We start from the raw sequence: 19,375 nt of genomic DNA, 5'->3' as shown, positions 1-19,375 counted from the left end.
GTTTGGGGTTTTGTAGGTATTGTGATGCTGCCGAAAATAAATCGCTTTAGAGAAGAGTGTGTGTGTGTGTGTGTGACAATCTTTCTCCAGGTAAAATATTCGTATATTTCGTTAAAAGATGTGTTCAGCTTGAAGATTCAGAATTCACAAAAAGAGGATTTCTGTTGTTGCACTGGAGAAAAGAAGAATACGGATCAATTTGGGGTACCAGGATCAACAAAGAAGAAACCTGCAACAAGTCATATTCCAGCTGTAGTAAACAAAGCACGGCGCCTTGTAACAGGTGAAAATCAGCGAACAAAAACATTGGTCTCAAAAGTTGCTCTCGTGCACACAATATTATCAAAAAGGATCCCTTTTCAAAAGCGACATAAGTCAAGTGTAAACAAACCGCTTTCACGACATATCTGTTTAGTTGTCCTACACTTGAAAAGCTAAAAAATAAAACGGGTATTCATGCTAATTTTATACGAAAACATGTTGTTTAATTCGCTGGACGTAATACCTGTGGGTCACACATTTGGAACGAACACTTGGAAATTGTCCCGTTTGTCCACTGATGGATTATGAAAGCATGTGGCCAAGAGAAGTGTGCTTTGCTTATAGACCTTCTTACAACGGAAACTGCACAGTCGAATTATTTTCAAAATTCACTATTGTTAGACAAAACATGACCAGATGAGAAGACATGTGAAGACGACGCACTAAGGCTCCAAATCATTTTAATACAAGGCATTCAACCTCTTTTTAATAAAGAAAGATCTAAATATAAAGTTTTGATAAGAACCTGATAACACAACATCAATATACGTTTTGTTGTATTCTCTTATTTTACTGTGTAAAACTCAACTGAAAAAGCGTTATTATTTAAGAGCAAACAAATAGAACAAATAAAATAGTAAAAAAAAGGTGAAGGTAGGTAGAGATGAAGAGAGTAATAAGAGATGTACACCTTAAGTAAAAAATGAGTAGATCGAATGAAGTAATGATGAGAAGTAATGAGTAGAGTACGTGAAGAAAGACTAGTAGGCGCACAGTACTGACATCAATATAAATAATTACTAAAGGCAAGAAATAAAAGAGAAAAATAAAGTTAAGTTAATTAAAAAATATAGTGGATAGAGTGTTAAATGTATATAGATATATTTTACACTGAAGTTTTCATAAAAGTTTAATTTCCTCAACTTTAATATTTGCATTAACGTTAAAATGAAAATAACTACCTTCAATTCTCTGTATTTAAAGTGTATTTTATAAAAGCTTTCAGAAAGACTGCGGGAAAATAAGAACTGAAATCTGAGGTCTGATTGAATAAGTTATATAATATATTGCATTTATCCTTTCTAGGTTGAGAAACCTAAAAATACTGTTTTTCAAAGATATTGTAGATGGGAAACCAAATATTACTAAAAGTGAAAGATTTAACACAGATGCTCAACAGAAATCATTAGATGCAAGCTCGTTAAATAAAATATGATTCTGTTGATACGTCGACAAATTACCTACACATACTGGATAAGAATGTATAATTTATTTTTGGATTTATAACTCATTTATTTGTTTTAGGACTGATTACCTTACTGAAATTGGAATTTACAAAAAATCGCCCTAAAGTGTTGTATAGGCACTTACGTTAGTGACATTAAATTGCTCTATTGCTGATTAACACTTCTATCAGACCTTTTTTTTCACTTTGAGTCCATAAGTTAAATGAAAGGGAGCGTGGGATCACGTGACATTAAATAGATTAAAAGGAAACGAAACATTGAATCTTTCCATAGAAATTAATTACTTTTCCAACTATTGTACATGCTTGAGTAGTAAGCAAACCGTGATTTTTGGTTTTAATGTTTCGTTTAAAATTATATTCTTTTCTCAGATGTATAAAGGAAAGGCAAGGTTGGCTGAACCAACACACGATTTTCTTACTGACGGGGGTAAGCTGTCCTTTTATATTAATTAGATACAATGAAAGAACGCGTTTTATTATTTAAAAAATGAGAGAGAGCATTGTTGTGATGCACGAGGGTTAATCGAATTTGATAAGAGCAATGTTCTATATTGTTGCAACCTACCTATCTCTTCCATTGTTGATAGTACTTCTTTTAAGGGCCAAGATTATACATTGTTGTACAAGGCTACAATGTCCATTGTAGCAAACTTCTGTGGAGGACAGGAAGGTGAAATTTATACCATATATCTTGATGAGTATTCTGAAGATATTAAGTATATGTGAATGTCGGCTTTCAAGACAATGTTTAAGCAAACTAAATGCATAAAAGTGTATTGAAACTGTACTGGGGGGGGGGCGTGACATGGGTGTGGTAGAATGAGTCGATTACAGCCTCTTCGCCTATCTTTCTCATTAAAACATTTAATTATTTTGAGGTGCGATCGGAAGCTTTGAACATTCGTCAAGTTTAAACATTTGTTTGTTATCTTCTTAATCAGTCTTTATTTTAATGACACTTTTGAGTCAGAAGGTTCTCTTTCATAATCATAGTATCAATTTTATGGGTAAATGCGTTCATTCAATTGGTTTTGGATGAAGTTTTGTACCTCGTTGATCTTCTAAACTGATGCTGTTAAAGTATTTTCCATTTTCGTGAAAAATATTGAAGGCTTGAGTTCATCGAAATGTTACGTTCTTTACGTCCAAGTCATTTAACAGCTATTCTACAGGTATTTCTTCTTTCTCAAAGCCTGTGACATGTTCCTCTAGCTATAAATATATCATGAACCAAATATATAGATAATAAACATGTAGGCAATGTCACTCAAGCTACAATTTGTGGCGTCACGGCAATTTATTAACACATGCAACTTGTCCTTATAAAATACGATTAACCCTCATTATTACAATGTTATGGAAAGTAGAGAAAAGTTTGTAACAACAAGAATTGCATTATGTGGTAAGGAAACTTTTATCTCAAAGACATAATTTAGATCAGTAATTATTTGAATGTCTTTTCGTATAAGATTATCTAATTAAAGTTCATCTAAAGTTTCTTATGATCGAACGTGTTTCCTAGCAACTGTGTGGAAATAACCTTTACGGGTGTAATGTTAAACAGAAAGCTTGCGTGACCTGTTACTCTAAGATTTCTTAGGCTTATCGATAAGCGTTAGGATAGTTTTCTTCGCTAGAAACTTCAGTCAAAGAAAACCACACTACTCCGATAGAATGGCAGTGTTTGCCTATTAGATAGTATGTTATAAGTGCTGTAGAACGATTTTAAACACTTGTTTTCTATTATGCATTTACCTTCCAAAATAATATTATGTTTTTCTTAATTTCCTTTGTGTTCGTAATCGTAATTGAAAACACATCTTGTTTACTGCATTTCTTTTTTATATAAATTGAAGTTACTTCTCGGTAAAATTTAATTAAAAATACATTTAAGTAATTATTAAAATAATTAAATGTTATCGTTCAACAGTATTTAGCTCTTTTGGGATTTCGTATATGGATGCTTCAAGGTTCGTTACCAAGGTTTTCTGAACAAGACAACCCTGCTGCTTTCGCATCTTCGTTGCTTACGAGGTAAGTACTCACTGATATAAATAAACACTCTATTATAATTACAGTGTTACTGGTGTAAAATCATTACATATCTAGCTAAGAATCTTTGGCGTATTTTGTAAAAAATTATAACTGATAATAAAGATATTTATATGACTTTATTAAGCTCCACGTGTAACGTTTCTTTGTATAAATCGTCATAATACATGATCCGCAAATAAGAAAAATAAACAGTAATCGCGATTAAAGGTGTCGTAGGTTACCAGAAGAATTAGACATTTCATATTGAGGAGTAGACTAAATATTTTTGGATTGTCGGGATGTATTTGTTTTGGAATTTCGCACTAAGCTACTCGAGGGCTATCTGTGCTAGCCGTCCCTAATTTAGCAGTGTAAGACTAGAGGGAAGGCAGGTAGTCATCACCACCCACCGCCAACTCTTGTGCTACTCTTTTACCAACGAATAGTGGGATTGACCGTCACATTATACACCCCCACGGCTGGGAGGGCTAGCATGTTTAGCACGACGCGGGCGCGAACCCGCGACCCTCGCATTACGAGTCGCACGCCTTACGCGCTCGGCCATGCCAGGCCTTGTCGGGATGTAATGGTAAATCTTATCTTAGACTAACGCTTCTCACTCGTTTCAAAATCACACAATGAAAAAACAAAAGATGAAGGGTTGGCTTCCGATAACGCTAACGTTGTCAGATTTCTTTAATTAAAAGTTGGTCTATGATGCTATTTATTTATACAAATATCCTAGTTCCGAAAACTTACAGGATAATGTCTATAAAATTGATTTTCACATATTCTAAACGTAAGTGACGCCCGCTATTTGTTGCAAATACAATAGAAGAAATTAAAAATTTAAAAAAAAATTATAATTACTTAAAATAATTTAATGCTTATAATGTTTTTTCTTTAAATCAAATGCAAGATATGATAGTGCCGATGAAAATTTCTTCTCGTTTACTTGAATTAAAATAAATAAATAACAACATTAGAAGGAAAACGATGTCAAGCATTTCTAAAAGAAAAGTACCAGTCTTGCGTGCCCTTAAAATGGTCAAATGGATGAGCAAAACGGGATGTTGTATTGTCTAAGCATAATCTGATTTCTCTTTCCATTTATTTTCTCTTTCAGTCTGATTTAAGCTGAATTCAGTTATAAATAAAATGACAGGTAATTTGCGTTGAGAGAGGCCTAATGGTTAGCGTGCTGAACTGTGGAGCTAAAGTTCCGTGGTTCGCCTCTTGTAACCAATAGAAGAGAAAAAAAATCACTTCATGTTTCGAGACAGTGATGCGTAACAGAAGCGACAGCCAAGTCTCACTATTCAGTCTGAGAACAGTGGCAAAAGTGTTAGCAATGGGTGGTAGTAATTAGCTGTCTTATTTATTAAAAGTTAGAAAAAACTAGCACAAATAGTTCTCAATAAGCTTTGCACTTCAACCAATAAAAGAACAAGCAGACATACGATTAAGTTAATAACGCTTTTTAAACTGGTCGTGATTTAATTCATGACAGTTGTGGCCTGAAACATTACTCATTTTAAATAAAGTTAGTATTTCGAAAATTGTTTAATCTCAAAATCTAAGTTCAAGGAAGGTCCTGTTTAACCTTACACTATGTTATAGGTCCAGCTTATATCTCTTTGATTAACTTGTGTCCAAAATTAGTGATGAGGAGTGGAATTCTTTGAAACTAGTATAACCCAATACCACAAGCTGGTCAAAGCATAGATTGAACTAGACCTAGCTTGAACTTAGACTTTGACATTAAACAACTGGTTAATTATTTTTGATTAACAACAACTGAACGTGATTATGATCAAATCGATATATATTCAGTAGTTCTTGTTACACACTTTATTCACATATTCATGAGTATTCTCAGTCATACAACCGTAAAGATTAATAGCCAATCAACTGAAGAAGAGATAGTCACAAGCTTCTATCTTGCCTTATACATAGATTGGGAATGGTCTTGGTTACGTGTTTGCAAATAGCTTTAGTAACTAATGTACAAGTAATTGTAGTTACATGTTTCAGTTTAGGATAAGGATGTATTGTAGCAACCACATCCTACGAAATAACGTCTGTTGAAAATATTAACTTCTAATCTAGTAACTGATTTCTACGTATCTTTTGATGCTCCAGATTTCTTACAAAGACTTACCTTGTTACCTTCAACGCCTGCTTGATTCTCTGTCCTTCAAACCTATCTTATGATTGGCAGATGGGCAGTATTCCTTTGGTGGAGACAGTGTGGGAAAAGCGTAACCTTCTTTCGATGTTTCTTTTTGGTGGACTTGGAACCATTTTAATGTACACCAGAAGAACAGTCAAGGTAAGAGGAGGTAGGTGTTGTGGATAAACACACAAACCCACCAAGGAATTCGAATTTGTTTCCTTACTGTATGATGTTTCTCATAGACAGCGTAAGAGATAAGTCTAACCAACTAATAAACTAAAAGTGATGATTTTACCTACGTTACTTTGTATGTTTTGCCCGGAGTAGCACTGTAATAGTTAACAGAAACTCAACAAACAAATGCAAGTAATGTATTTCATGACCAAGACGATAAACGCTGATAGAAACTGATCATAGAACTGAATACTCTGTTACCTGCTCTTGATAGCTTTACGTTTTATTATAATAAGTAAGTTACTTTACATATGTTACCTTCATAAACCTAAATACAAGCTATGACACTAAACAAAGCGGTTACAAATTAATATTAGGTTTACATTTTGTATTTATACTCAATTATCTAATATTATTGATAACAAAAGGTTAATTTCTAAACCTAATACAAATCAATATTTAATACAGGATCTCCATCATACCTTAACTATGTATATGTCCTTATTCATTCTTGTTTTACAATATTCAATATTTGTCCTCAGTTAGATGACTTTTTGCAACGTTTTTCACCTGTTTCCACAAATTTCTCTTTGATTTAACATGAGGTCTTTAGGCTAGTCACTTCATTACCTTTCTGTTATTAATTTTCCTTCCAATTCTCATTCAACAGAGATTTATCATCAACATCCCGAACATCAGAGTAATGCGTGACAAGCCAAATCATAAACATCAGAGTAATGCGTGACAAGCCAAATCATAACACTATTTATTTTATCACTTCTAAATCCCGAATTAAAAACACAAACGTACCTTGCTCATGCTTCTTTCTTTTCATTACACTTTATTTTTAATGTTTTCTCCTCACACAAAGAAATCTTCCAGAACTTCGACACAATTTTATTTCGTTCGTCCAATAACATACTGTCTTATTTATTATTCCAATTTTATGGTCATTTGCAAGTTTTAAATTTGGTCCAAGTTCACGTGTGAAATATTGGCTTCACATCCATAACTTGTTTGAACAGATTTTTGTCTTGCTAAAGCCTTGAAACAGTCTTGTCGATTAATTTAGATCCAAGCATATCCCACACCAAACACTGAGAATGTTTTCAATCGATTTACTGTGAATAACACAAGAGTGCCAATTCCTCTTATTACACTTTAAACCTCAACTGCAAAAAAAAAAAAAAAAAAAAAAGATTTAATGTTTTTCACCTTATCTTTCGAAACACAGATTTTGGCACTATTTTTTTTGTGAACTTATTTTCTAATATCAAAACTGTATTTTCCTAAGAAAAAAACGCCAAGAGGTAAGGAAATGTCGAAATGGGGTGTGCTTTAAAAAAATAATAATAATAATCAATTAGAGTTTTCTCGAATAATAACATAGAATGTTGTTACAAAGGTATTGCTCCCCACTTGAAAAGTTCCGTATCTTTTCAGCCCGGCATGGCCATGTGGGTTAAGGCGTTCGACTCGTAATCTGAGGGTTGCGGGTTCAAATCTCCGTCGCACCAAACATGCTCGCCCTTTCAGCCATGGGGCGTTATAATGTGGCGGTCAATCCCACTTTTCGTTGGTAAAAGAGTATCCTAAGAGTTGGTGGTGGGTAGTGATGACTAGCTGTCTTCCCTCTAGTCTTACACTGCTAAATTAGGGACGGCTAGCGCAGATAGCCCTCGAGTAGCTTTGCGCGAAATTCAAATAAACCGTCTCTTTTCAGGATTTTTCTTTTCAAAGAAAAATGATGTTTTGTTGTTAGTAAATAAATTCAGAATATTATAAAATGATTTTATGTACAAATAGAACTACACTAAATTTTTCTTCGTTACATAAAGCAACAACTTCGGCTCGTTTTCTATTACTTATTTCTAAATTAGTTTCTTCATTTTGGCCATGTTGAAACAAATAAAATATTTGAATGATGTTGGCATTTTACTCGCTGTTCCGTGTGATTAACTCAATTATTTAAAATAAGTGCGATAAACAAATCTGTAGTTAAGAATGCATGTAAAAATGGAACAAACTTATTCAATTAATGGTTGTTCATACATAACCACGTCTTCATATTACATACGAAATGAATAGTTATTTTCTTTCTAGTAATTATGAAATTAGCACGTGGGTAAAACATATAGAGACAAATAAGAGAGTGAGATGCTATAAAACACTTTTATATTTTGCTGACGGCGATTCACATTCTTAGAAGATTTTTTAGCAAAGCTTTTTTGTCTTGTTTGTTGAACTCAAACTTATGACTGATATTTTCAACTGTTTGTATTACAGTGCAAAGTGAAAGAACAATCGTCATAGAAAGTGAAAAAAATATTAATTGGAATACTAGTAGTTTACAGAATATTGTATTCAGCAATGCAAACTTATATGCATATATGTTATTTGATTAGATAGGAGAAATGACTGTTCTATCAGTAGCTTTGGCGATACTCGTACTTTCGTTTCTACCGGCTTCCAATCTTATAGTGACCGTTGGGTTTGTGGTGGCTGAGCGAACCCTTTACATACCCAGGTAAGTACTGAAATGTAAGTAAAGTGCTATCTATCAATTTGTAATCTTCTAGTGACTGTGAGGTTAATGGTGGCTAAGTGAACCATTTACATCATCAGGTAAGTACTTAAATGTAATTATAAGTTATATTTACCAATTTCTAACCTTCTAGTGAACGTGAGGATTGTGGTGGCTAAGCGAACCCTTTTCATACCCAAGCAAATATTTAAGTGTAACGGTTATAGGCTCTATATACGGATTTTCAATATTCTTGTGGCTGTGGAGTTTGTTGGCTGAGTAAACATCTTATGTCCCCGGGCAAATATTTAAATGTAATCGTAAGCTTTATGTACCATTTTCTAACCTTCTAGTGACTGCGGTGTTTGTTGTGGCTGAATGAACCTATTACTTACCCAGGCAAGTATTTAAATCTTACAGTTATCGGTTCCATCTACTAATTTCTAACTCCATAGTAATAATATTTCAATTTCAAGCAGGCTAGATATGGTAGACATGAGAACTTTATTAGACTTTAAGTGGCTACTGAAAAGAAAGAAGGCAATGTGGTGGTTTAGAAAGAAGCCAAGACGTCATCTCATATCCTCTCAATAGGCAGTTGCAGTCTATTAAAGCTCTCAAACCTGCACAGTACGTATACTGGGCCCATTAGGTATTTAACTGTAATTATAATTGTCAGGAACGTATGTTCACCAGTTCCTAACCACCTTATAAACATAGAGCATGTAGTGAAGCCCTCTACACCTGCAGATAAATATTCGGTTATAAAACAGTCATATGCTCTATATAGCGCTTCTATATTTCCGTAGATGCAAGAAATGTCATCTATTAAATGCTGTTTACCTCAGTATATGACATTTCTTTGTTTTTTGTAATTAAGTACAACGCTACACAATGGGCAATATGCGCTATGCCCACGACTGGTATCTAAATTCTGTTTCTAGCGTTATAAACTCGCAGACATACTGCTGTGCCGCTCGAGAGTAATATGATATTATTTGTATTTACATACGTAAATAATTTAATTTTAACAAGGAGAAATAAAATACGATTTCATTTATTATCTAAAATAATAATTCCGACTTCCGGAAATGTAAATGTATAAAAAACCTATTTCGAGATTGTCTTTATTTTTCAAATATTTTTTGTTTAAATATTTTATCTTATATTTATCCACTTTTATTTAACTTTAATATTCTATAAAACTATATATCTAGCGCTGTAATATAAATAAATGTTAAATATCCTCTTTCTTAATTTACTGGACTCTAGTGCAGGATTGTATATACTTGTAACCCTCGGACTACAGAAACTGAAAGATGGGAGTTTTAAAGTGACTTGGATTTGCAGAACGAGTACGCTGTTCCTTTTATCTGTGTTCGTATGGTGGACGCTACGTCGTAACGCTGTTTGGGAATCTAGAGAGACGCTGTTCAAGTAAGCTGTTGCACAGAACAATAATGATATAATGTACTTAGAGGTTCTTGCATGTGCAAAATTTTGATATGGTGTAAAAAATGGAAACTACAACAATAACGATTCTTACTTAAGTCCTACTGAAAATACAATAGAAGTTAAGATTCATGTTTAGTTTATAAAGACATATTTATTGAACCGATCTGAATACGGAAGATACGTTAATTCGTTATTGGAAGACTTTGAGGTTAGAAGTTTCAAATCCTACATAATTGAAATATCGATTTTACAATCAGCTTTTTGCAGTAATACGGTTTTCAATTTTTCGTGCGAATAATTTAATATAAGGCTATTGGTTTCACTTGGGAATCAAATTACATCATTTATATGACAGCATATTATGGATGGCTTAAATGTATGGAAACACAAAGTTAAACTAAGAGATTACTATGCTCTATTAAGCACGTTGTAAGGACTGAAATTTCTAAGCAAAATTTTAAGAGCAATTAAAACATCCATCCCTGGTGAATGCAATGGTTACGTCTTTGCATTACCTTAGTGAACGATGTGTAAAGCACTTATGTATCATAACAATAACACTGAGGAAAATCAGTTTCTAAGATTCTACTTTCTGAATAACAGCTTAAGCGATCTTACCACCAGCACAAAATAATACTATTTATAACTTATCCAGATAATTGTGACATGAAAATCAATAAGTAGACTGGAGTAATTTTGTTTTGTTTGCAGGTCAGGACTGGAAAGTGTACCACAGAATGCTAAGGTCCACTACAATTTTGCCAACTTTCAAAAGGACACAGGAAATATTGAACTAGCTATTAAACATTACAGAATAGCACTCAGGTATATATATATATGTTCATCTTTTTCTTATTCTTATTTTAACTTGGAAGAGCAGTTACCTTCACAAAACTTTCTGCAAACAGTGAAGAATGATAAAGATGTGGGACGTTATGAGATTGAGCATCCACATCTCGCTCTCCTAATTTTAAATTTCCAATCTTTTTATGCGAGACTAGCGAATCGGAGGTTAAGACTGATAGACGGTGTATCCCCACCGCAATGTGGGTGTTATTTCTGCTGTCACCTTCACAACCTCGGATACATTTTATAATCCCATGTTGTAGCTTGTACCCTGGAATCTTTTTTAAAATATGCAGCGTATTGTGTTTTGTTTATGGCTTAAAATTTATGATTATGATATGTTTAGCAAACCAACGTTTCAAAAAGAAGATGATATAAAAAACAAGAACTGCAATGAACATTCGATGTGAAAGTTTACATCAGTAATATAAATGTTTATTGTACTAAACATTTTTATTATTTTTAAACGTAAACTTAAGAAAAATCTTCCACGATATATTTTTATTGTAAAGTAAACGTATATGGAATAATTTGTACTTCAAAGTATTTAAAAAAATGTTTAAATGCTGATGCAGCAGTTTATTAAGATAACGTCAATTATAGAAAAGAACGAAATTCGTTATTGGATAGAATAATTGCAGAGTATCGTGTGACACCTTTCACAGGTAGGATTATAATGATCGCGCTCGTAATTTGAGTGTGTATTTTGATTTTGTATTTGCAGTTTGTGGTCTGATCATGCCAGCGCACATAACAATCTGGGAGCACTGCTTTCTGATCCAGTCGAAGCTGAGCATCATTTCCAAGCTGCGATATCTATAAATCCATATCATGCCAGGGCTTACTTCAATCTTGCCAACTTGTACAGGTGATTTACTAATTATTAATAATACATTCCTGGCAAAACCCATTATTTTCAACGTCGATTAATCAAACTAACTTTAAAATAGTCACCTCCTTACGAAGTCTTTACAGGGAATGATACCATGAATAGTTAATAAAGTAGTTATACAGCATCATCATAAGCTTACTTATCATAACCCAGGAGTATTTTGTTTAACTGCTGTTTTCCTGTTTACAATGAATAAAACAACAGAACTGAGTCTATTATGTAAGGAATATACTTTACCGACTTTGAAAGAAATTTACTTATAAGTCTTATAAAAGATTTTTACAGAAAGATCTCGTTTAAAATCTGAGAAAATTTCTAATAGTTGGAAATTCATAAATACAAAAAATGGTCATAAGGGGCTCTGTTTCTCAAAACCAAAGCTATAAATAGATGTTAGACAATATAATATGATAAATGTATTAAATGTAACATATTCATATGCTAGATCAGACAAGACAACACTAAGCCATTGAGCATACCCAAGTGTCAAACTATGTACACAAGGCTAAGCCAATGAACATATCCAGTTTTTATATGTTACATATGAGCTAACTAGATGACACAAAATACTTGACTCATTTAAGTGGCCAGTCCACTCCTACAATCATAACAGAAAACGTTCCTGTCAATAAATTATATAAATCTTCCAAAAATTAATTTATTATAAATGTGTGTGTGTTTTCTTATAACGAAGCCACATTGGGCTATCTGCTGAGTTTAGCGAGGAGAGTAGAACCCCTGATTTTAGGGTTGTAAATCCATAGACTTATCACTGTACCAGAAAAGAAGTTTTAAGTTTTTATTCAGATATCGTATCACGATAACTTAATCATATGCAATATAAATTTATTACGGTAGTTATCTTAACCATATATGACAACAATTTATCATGATAGTTATCCTAACCATATATAACAATAATTTATGATGATAGTTATCCTAACCAAATATAACAGTAACTTATTATAATAGTTTTCCTAACCTTATATAACAATAATTTATCATGATTGTTATCTTGACTACCTGGAATATTAACCCTTGTATATTTCTGAAAGAAAAAAAACTATATCATTTATGCTCTTCTGTATTCAACTATAGCTTCACAAAGCCAATAAATTATTTCATGTTAAATGATAGATGAAAATAGAAATAGTAGATACTGGTTTTCGCACAATTTAAATGCAAATTATTATTCACTCAGGCACTTAACAACAAAGGTCGATTGATCGATATAACATAAAGAGTTGCTGTGTTATTTATATAAGCATAAATGTTAAAATATGTAAATGTGTATATTTTCAAATAAATTCATTAATAAAATAAAATAATCACAAGGAATGTGAGATTCTTAGAAGATATGATAATGTAAAATGAATTACTAATGTTAAAAATAAATTAGAGCAACAACTGAAGTTTTGACAACAGCATCAAACAGATGTTTGAGAACACATTTTCTCTTCATACTCAACACGAGTCTGTAGAATTACATTCATAAATAGCTTATAAAAGAAAAACTATTTATTTAAAACACAAATATTGAATGAAAATTCGTCCTTAGGCTTAGTAAGACCGTCGTCGGTAGTATAAATTTAGTGGAGTTATAATGTAAACATTTTACTTGAAAGATCTTACAGTTTACAATTTTACTCGATTTTTCTTTTAGTAAACAAGATAAGAAAGGTAAAGCTGAAATTTGTTTAAAACAAGCAATCGACATAGATCCAAAGTTTGCAGAGGCTTTTTCGGCTCTAGCGTCCCTATACGCCAGTCTTGGTCATGTGATAGAAGCAGAGAGGCTCCACCTGGTGGCACTTAGTATAAGTCCCGAAAACGTCGATGCACTTAATAATTATGGCGTATTCATCCACAGCTTAGGTTAGTATATTTTGTTTTATTAAGTTTCGATTTATTAATACATGACTTATTAATGAAGACTGTCAAAGTTTTGAGAGATTTTATATTTATAGCATATTACAATTAAAAATAAAAGCATAAACACTTGTCAAATGGAATAGATTAAAAGAAACAACCTGTGGAGAATAATTAGTAACATTTTTCGAATAACATTGGCAATATCCGTTTGGTATGAAATATTTGTAACCAGAAGTATTTCTCTAAATGTTACTTTAAGTTTCAACTTCATCATTTAAAGGTTTTCGTCCATATAGTTAATACATTATTGTTATTACATTAAAAGTGCCAGTGTTTTGTTTACTTGCTAAAATTATGTCAATAATGTTCTTGATATTTCCTGAAAATAAAACTTTAAGTCCAGTGTTCTTGTCATCTGTGACTTAGAAATTATTGAAGATTTTTTTTTTTCTTTTCCAGGTCGTGAAAACGAAGCCGTTCAATTTTATCAACGTGCTGTTAGAATCCACCCTAACCACACTGTGGCACTACTCAATGCAGCGAGAACTCTACGTTCTTTAAAATTTACTGATGAAGCTGAAATATTATACAAAAGGTTTGGTAGATACTACCCCTTTTATTATATACAGACACACACACACACACACACACACACACACATATACACACCTATGTCTGTGTTATACACCATAGTAAATACACATAGGAATGTCAGCACCTTTAATATTAGCCTTGTGGCCTTAATACCTGCCCTTCAAGTTAGATTCAGCATTTGGTCTGACGTAACAGTCCCCGGGGAGGTCTTCATTTGTCAGTTTCCTTATGTTTAAAGGACTATATTTATGAAAGAGTAAGAGAAATAAGAGCCGCTTTGTAACATAATTACAAAGACTTGTGTCACGCTTGGTAAGGAACGTGCGTATTGACATTTTTATGTTTTTTACCGTACATAAATTGTAGATGGTAAGTAGTTGAATGTTTGTCGAATAACGTAAGAAAATGACTAGATATTTAACACTTTTCATTGAAGGTTTCCAGCAGGAGTTTGAAGGAGGTGTAACCATGTTGTCTTTAGTCAGTGTTTTAAAGTCTGAACCCATTAGACAGGTCGCTGTCGCTAGATTAGTCTAGCTCTGAGAATTAAAGTTCGTTTTATGTTTGTTTGTTGTTAAGCGCAATGAAATTACTGTGCTCTTCCCACCGCGGATAGTAAACCTCAATTTCTAGTGTTATAAACCCAAGCTTTGCTGCTGCGCCACCAGGGAACCATTTCATGTTGACAGAAGTATTGTTAATCTTATATAAAATGGATATGAAGCGTTATTAATGCATTGATTTGTTTGTTTGTTTCTTTTGAATTTTGTGCAAAGATACACGAGGACTATCTGCGCTAGCCGTCCCTAATTTAGCAGTGTAAGAATAGAGGGAAGGCAGCTAGTCATCACCACCCACCACCAACTCTTGGGCTACTCTTTTACCAACGAATAGTGAAGTTAACCGTCACATTATAACTCCCCCAAGGCTGAAAGGGCGAGCATGTTTGATGCTACGGGGATTCAAACCCGCGACCCTCGAATTACGAGTCGAGTGCCTTAACCACCGGCCATGTTGGACCTAATGTATTTTTCCTATTTTTTAAAGATGTATTTTTATAAAAAAAATAGTTTATTGTTGTGCTACATTTGACACGTATTGACAAGTCGTATTCTTGTTTTAATAATCTCAAACCTTAAAGAAAAACAAAACTGTGTAAAACAGTTTTTCATGCTAAAATGTATTTTATTTTTTACGATAAGATTTCTTGAATTAGATATGAATAATATTATAAAATGGATGTTTTACATTATTTGGACTAATTGGATGGATTTTATGGTTATATATATCTCTTCTTTACGCATGTTCTAGACATTTAATAAATATGGTATCATTTAGAAGTATTAGTGATTATTGTCAATTAATTTCTAGGATACACAGATCATCGATACTATTTAAAATTAAACATAAATGGAGATCTTACATAACCGAATCGTATGAATAGTTTGAAAAATCACTGATTTTATTTATTCCTGTGATACAAAAGTAAAAATATTTCTCAAGAAACCTTGACAAAATCTCCAGTGATTTGAAAACTTAAACCATGTCTAATTTACAGTGTGTACATGAGTCGTGTACTTAGTTCAGAAGGTTTGGTTTGAACTTCGCGGAAAGCTACACAAGGACTATCTGCGTTAACTGTTTCTAATTTAGTAACAAAAGGAAAAGCAGTTACTCATCATCACCCACCGCCAACTCTTGGACTACTCTTTTACCAACGAAAAGTGTGATTAACCGTCACGTTATTACGTTCCCAAGGCCGAAAGGGCGAGCATGTTTGACGGTATGGGGATTCTAACCTACGCCCTCCATATTGCGAGTTGAGCGCTTTAACTACCTAACCATGCCGGACCAAATCAGAAGTAATTTGAAAGTGAAACAAAAACAAAACATAAAGTATAAAAAAACGGTTATTGAATCTGTTTGTCTGGCTACGGTTTAAAAGCATCTACTTGTATGTTGTGTTTTCTTTTGTTAAAATATTTTTAGTTTTAAAACGTTCATATGATTTTGTGTTATAAATAATTCTTATTTACATTTAAGTTTTGGTTTTTTTATTTGTTTCTGTCATTTGCACAAAACTACACACGATCTATCTGCATTAATTTTGAACTGACAGACACAAACTACAAGGGAAAGCAGATAATAAATAGCACCAATTACAAACATTTTGGGCCTGCTTTTACCGAACAGGAGGTTTCGATCATCACTTTTATAACATAGCCACGATTCTAAAGTGCGAGACGTGATGTTTCTTTCGAGGGACACGTGGACTTCTATGTTTCACGGTCTGGCACGATTCTCATGATCACGCTCAACCATACGTTGTTATTTAAGTATTGAAGTCGTATTATTGTAGACTGGTGAACAATATTTTACAATGAAACAATCGACAACGAAACAGCTACTTTAGTACAGACATCATCAGCAGGTTGTAGACGGATAATCAGTAGAATGAGAGACAATAAAGATCACAATAAGGTCTGCGAGGAACAGAACACCATATATGAGGAATGTTCGATATCAAAAAGCAAAATAAAACGTTTAACATACTTTTATTATTGAGTTCGAAACTCGTTTCAAACTAACACAAATACACCTGTCGTTTCCTTTGTTAAACTGTAGTTTTCTCGTTTTAAATTTTGTTGTGATAATAGCTTTTTTATCAATGGGTTTACTAAAGTTTTATTTTCAAAAGAATAAACGTCGACATGAAACTTGGAATTACATTGTGAGGCAATCTTTCAGAGTCAGACTAAAGAAAATAGTCTTTAATATTTTAGTACTTTGTGTTACGAGTATAGAAACTAGATGAATACTAAGACAGATGGCTTTGTTCTCGTCACTGTTAAAACAAATTCAAATTCACAACTAAGATTCACACAGAACCGCTTAACTTCGAAAACAAGCTATTCTCTCCACACGTGATTGAAAGCAATTTTTATCACTGAGACAGGTTGGTTCTATGAATGTTGGAACTATTCAGAATTCGCGTTTGAATGTGTGCGTTTTACCATTTCATAGGTTAGATAATGTTAAAATAATCTAATCTCGTTAGTTTATACTGTTGTATCTTCTCACATTATGTAGAACTGTGTATGTATAGGTAAAAAAAAAAAGAATATAATAAGGAAAATATACGTCATTCATTATTAACGCTGCTATTAGTAAAGCATTGACGTCATTTTAGCAATGAAAATTATTTGCAATAAATTTTGCAGATTGTATAATAATGCCATTTATCTGTCCATCTCAGGTGCAGCGAAAACATTAGAAACACCTGCGCATATGTTAGTGTTTTATCTTCTAATTGTGATATATATTTTTAAGTTTTCTCGAAAAAAAAGGCTTAAGTGCGCATACTTATTTCAGCCATAAGCCTGTGTGGTTAATCGTGTCCGTCATTAGTAACATTTCATTTACCTCAATCGATGCGTTAGCTAACTGGCATGTTTTTCTGCTAATCTCCTCGCACTTAAAAAAGCTGAACACGGCTGAAGCCAAGTATCTGCAATGTTGTTCACGTGTGCATCGATTTATAAAAAATCGTCAAAAAATTAATAGACGAGCAACACTAGATTACACATAAGAGAAATGTACAATACACCGATTAATTCACTGTTCCACATACATACAGTGAGAAAATTTATAAAGGGAGGATTTTCTTTTCTTTTTCTGCTACAATTAGTGTTCTACCCCAACAGGTATGAGAACAATCTATGAATTATAACTCGTGGGAAAAGTAAAGCTTGTAGTCAATCGAAGTAAAATGCTTTCTATACTGTGAAAGTTAGGCAGAATTCTACTATGCTAAACATTTGTTTAAAGCAAGCCATTTAAATAAATCGAAAAAAAAATCAAATTGTTCACAAACACAAATTAAATGTACCGGTTTTTAAGTTTCTGCTTATAAAGATAATATTGCAGTGTTTTATCACTGTGATACCTTCGTTGTTAATGATATGTTTGGTCATGTATATTGTTTAGTGTTACATGATAATACCTGTTTTTTATGTAGCATATAATGTACATTCCATGGTAGAGTTAGTTGCTACTTTAGAGTATTGAATTGAAATTTTATGTCTCAGAGCTCTGGAAATAGATGAAGATCCCCAAGTCATGGACAATCTTGGAACTTTGTACATGAAATCTGGACGTTTAGTAGAAGCCCACGAACTTTATAACCAATTAATCAATAAACACAAAGATTACTTGGATGGAAAACTACATTACGTAAGTGTATTCATGTACCAGAAAAACTGCGTTTTCCATTTTCTTGAAGATCATTTCTATTATAAAGAGAGGCACAAAATCATTTTTGAAATAGTACAGAAATTTGAATAGTGTGCCTAATATTCCAGTTACACCAATTTCATATCTCATTTAGACGTATAAACTTGAACTACAGGTTCATTTAATCGGTAAACGTCAAACTACATACTTCACTAAACGTTTCTATTTGGATTGTAAGCTGGCAGATTTTGTAATTGTTAAATTTAGTACTTGAACAAGAAACGTATATTCGATCAGAAATTATTTTTTCAATTTTAAATGGACAGGTTGCATCGTCATCCGTTTAGATGTAGCTTACACGTTAGTTCATAAATACTTAATAAAAATGAGATAAAATTCGAATGGCATATATAAAGACACGCTTGAATATAATGTTGTCTTGTTTGCTTACGCTTTACGAAGATTTATTTTTAAACAGCTTACTTAAATTATGTTTTAGCTTGTTTTAATACAGATATAGAAAACATCCCACAAGTTATGAGTGATAAGCGCCAATCGCGTTTGTTCCTAAAAGTAGATTCAGACTATTAACGAATGTGTAGTTTCTTACTTTATAGTGATTTGATATACTTTTAATACTTCAAAAATGTAATTTTTCCAGATATTGTGACGTTTTAGAGATTATTTTGATGCAATTAGTTAATTTAAATTCTATTTATAATCCTTATCTCAGCCTAGATTATTTATAGTTGCAAAGCAAATTTGTTAAAACAGAACAAAACTCATAGTTTTAAAGCTATGTTTATGTGCTTGTTTAGTGATTTTTCAATTATATACCATTTCGTTAATTTATTATATATATACGCCAGAATCTCGAGCAGTGACGTTTAAAACCCATGAGAGTTAATGTAACATTTTTGCACGCAGGCGCAACTCTTGACGCAAGAACGAAGCTTCAACCAAGCTGAGATTTTGTTATTGTCAGTGATCAACAGCAACGCCACCTACCGAGAAGCTTACTACCAACTGGCTATAATCTTTATTCAAACAAACAGAACTTCAGAG

At 32.8% G+C, this 19,375-nt stretch overlaps 1 protein-coding gene across 4 annotated transcripts in view; it reads left to right on the top strand.

The window, feature by feature from the left end:
- LOC143249577 (protein O-mannosyl-transferase TMTC1-like) overlaps nt 1-19,375 on the top strand; it is a 119,293-nt gene that overhangs the window by 72,582 nt on the left and 27,336 nt on the right. For all 4 annotated transcript variants that reach the window (XM_076499681.1, XM_076499682.1, XM_076499680.1 and 1 more), the window contains exons 5-15: nt 1,880-1,937; nt 3,441-3,544; nt 5,687-5,876; nt 8,300-8,421; nt 9,691-9,855; nt 10,585-10,698; nt 11,444-11,587; nt 13,275-13,486; nt 13,943-14,078; nt 18,166-18,310; nt 19,238-19,375. In XM_076499681.1, coding sequence (XP_076355796.1) covers nt 1,880-1,937; nt 3,441-3,544; nt 5,687-5,876; nt 8,300-8,421; nt 9,691-9,855; nt 10,585-10,698; nt 11,444-11,587; nt 13,275-13,486; nt 13,943-14,078; nt 18,166-18,310; nt 19,238-19,375 — 1,528 coding nt within the window. The remainder of the gene's footprint in view (nt 1-1,879; nt 1,938-3,440; nt 3,545-5,686; nt 5,877-8,299; nt 8,422-9,690; nt 9,856-10,584; nt 10,699-11,443; nt 11,588-13,274; nt 13,487-13,942; nt 14,079-18,165; nt 18,311-19,237) is intronic.

This window comes from Tachypleus tridentatus, chromosome 4 (genome assembly GCF_004210375.1).
Source record: "Tachypleus tridentatus isolate NWPU-2018 chromosome 4, ASM421037v1, whole genome shotgun sequence".
In the NCBI taxonomy this organism is placed as follows: Eukaryota; Metazoa; Arthropoda; class Merostomata; order Xiphosura; family Limulidae; genus Tachypleus; species Tachypleus tridentatus.
This window is presented reverse-complemented; position numbering and strand designations above follow the sequence as displayed.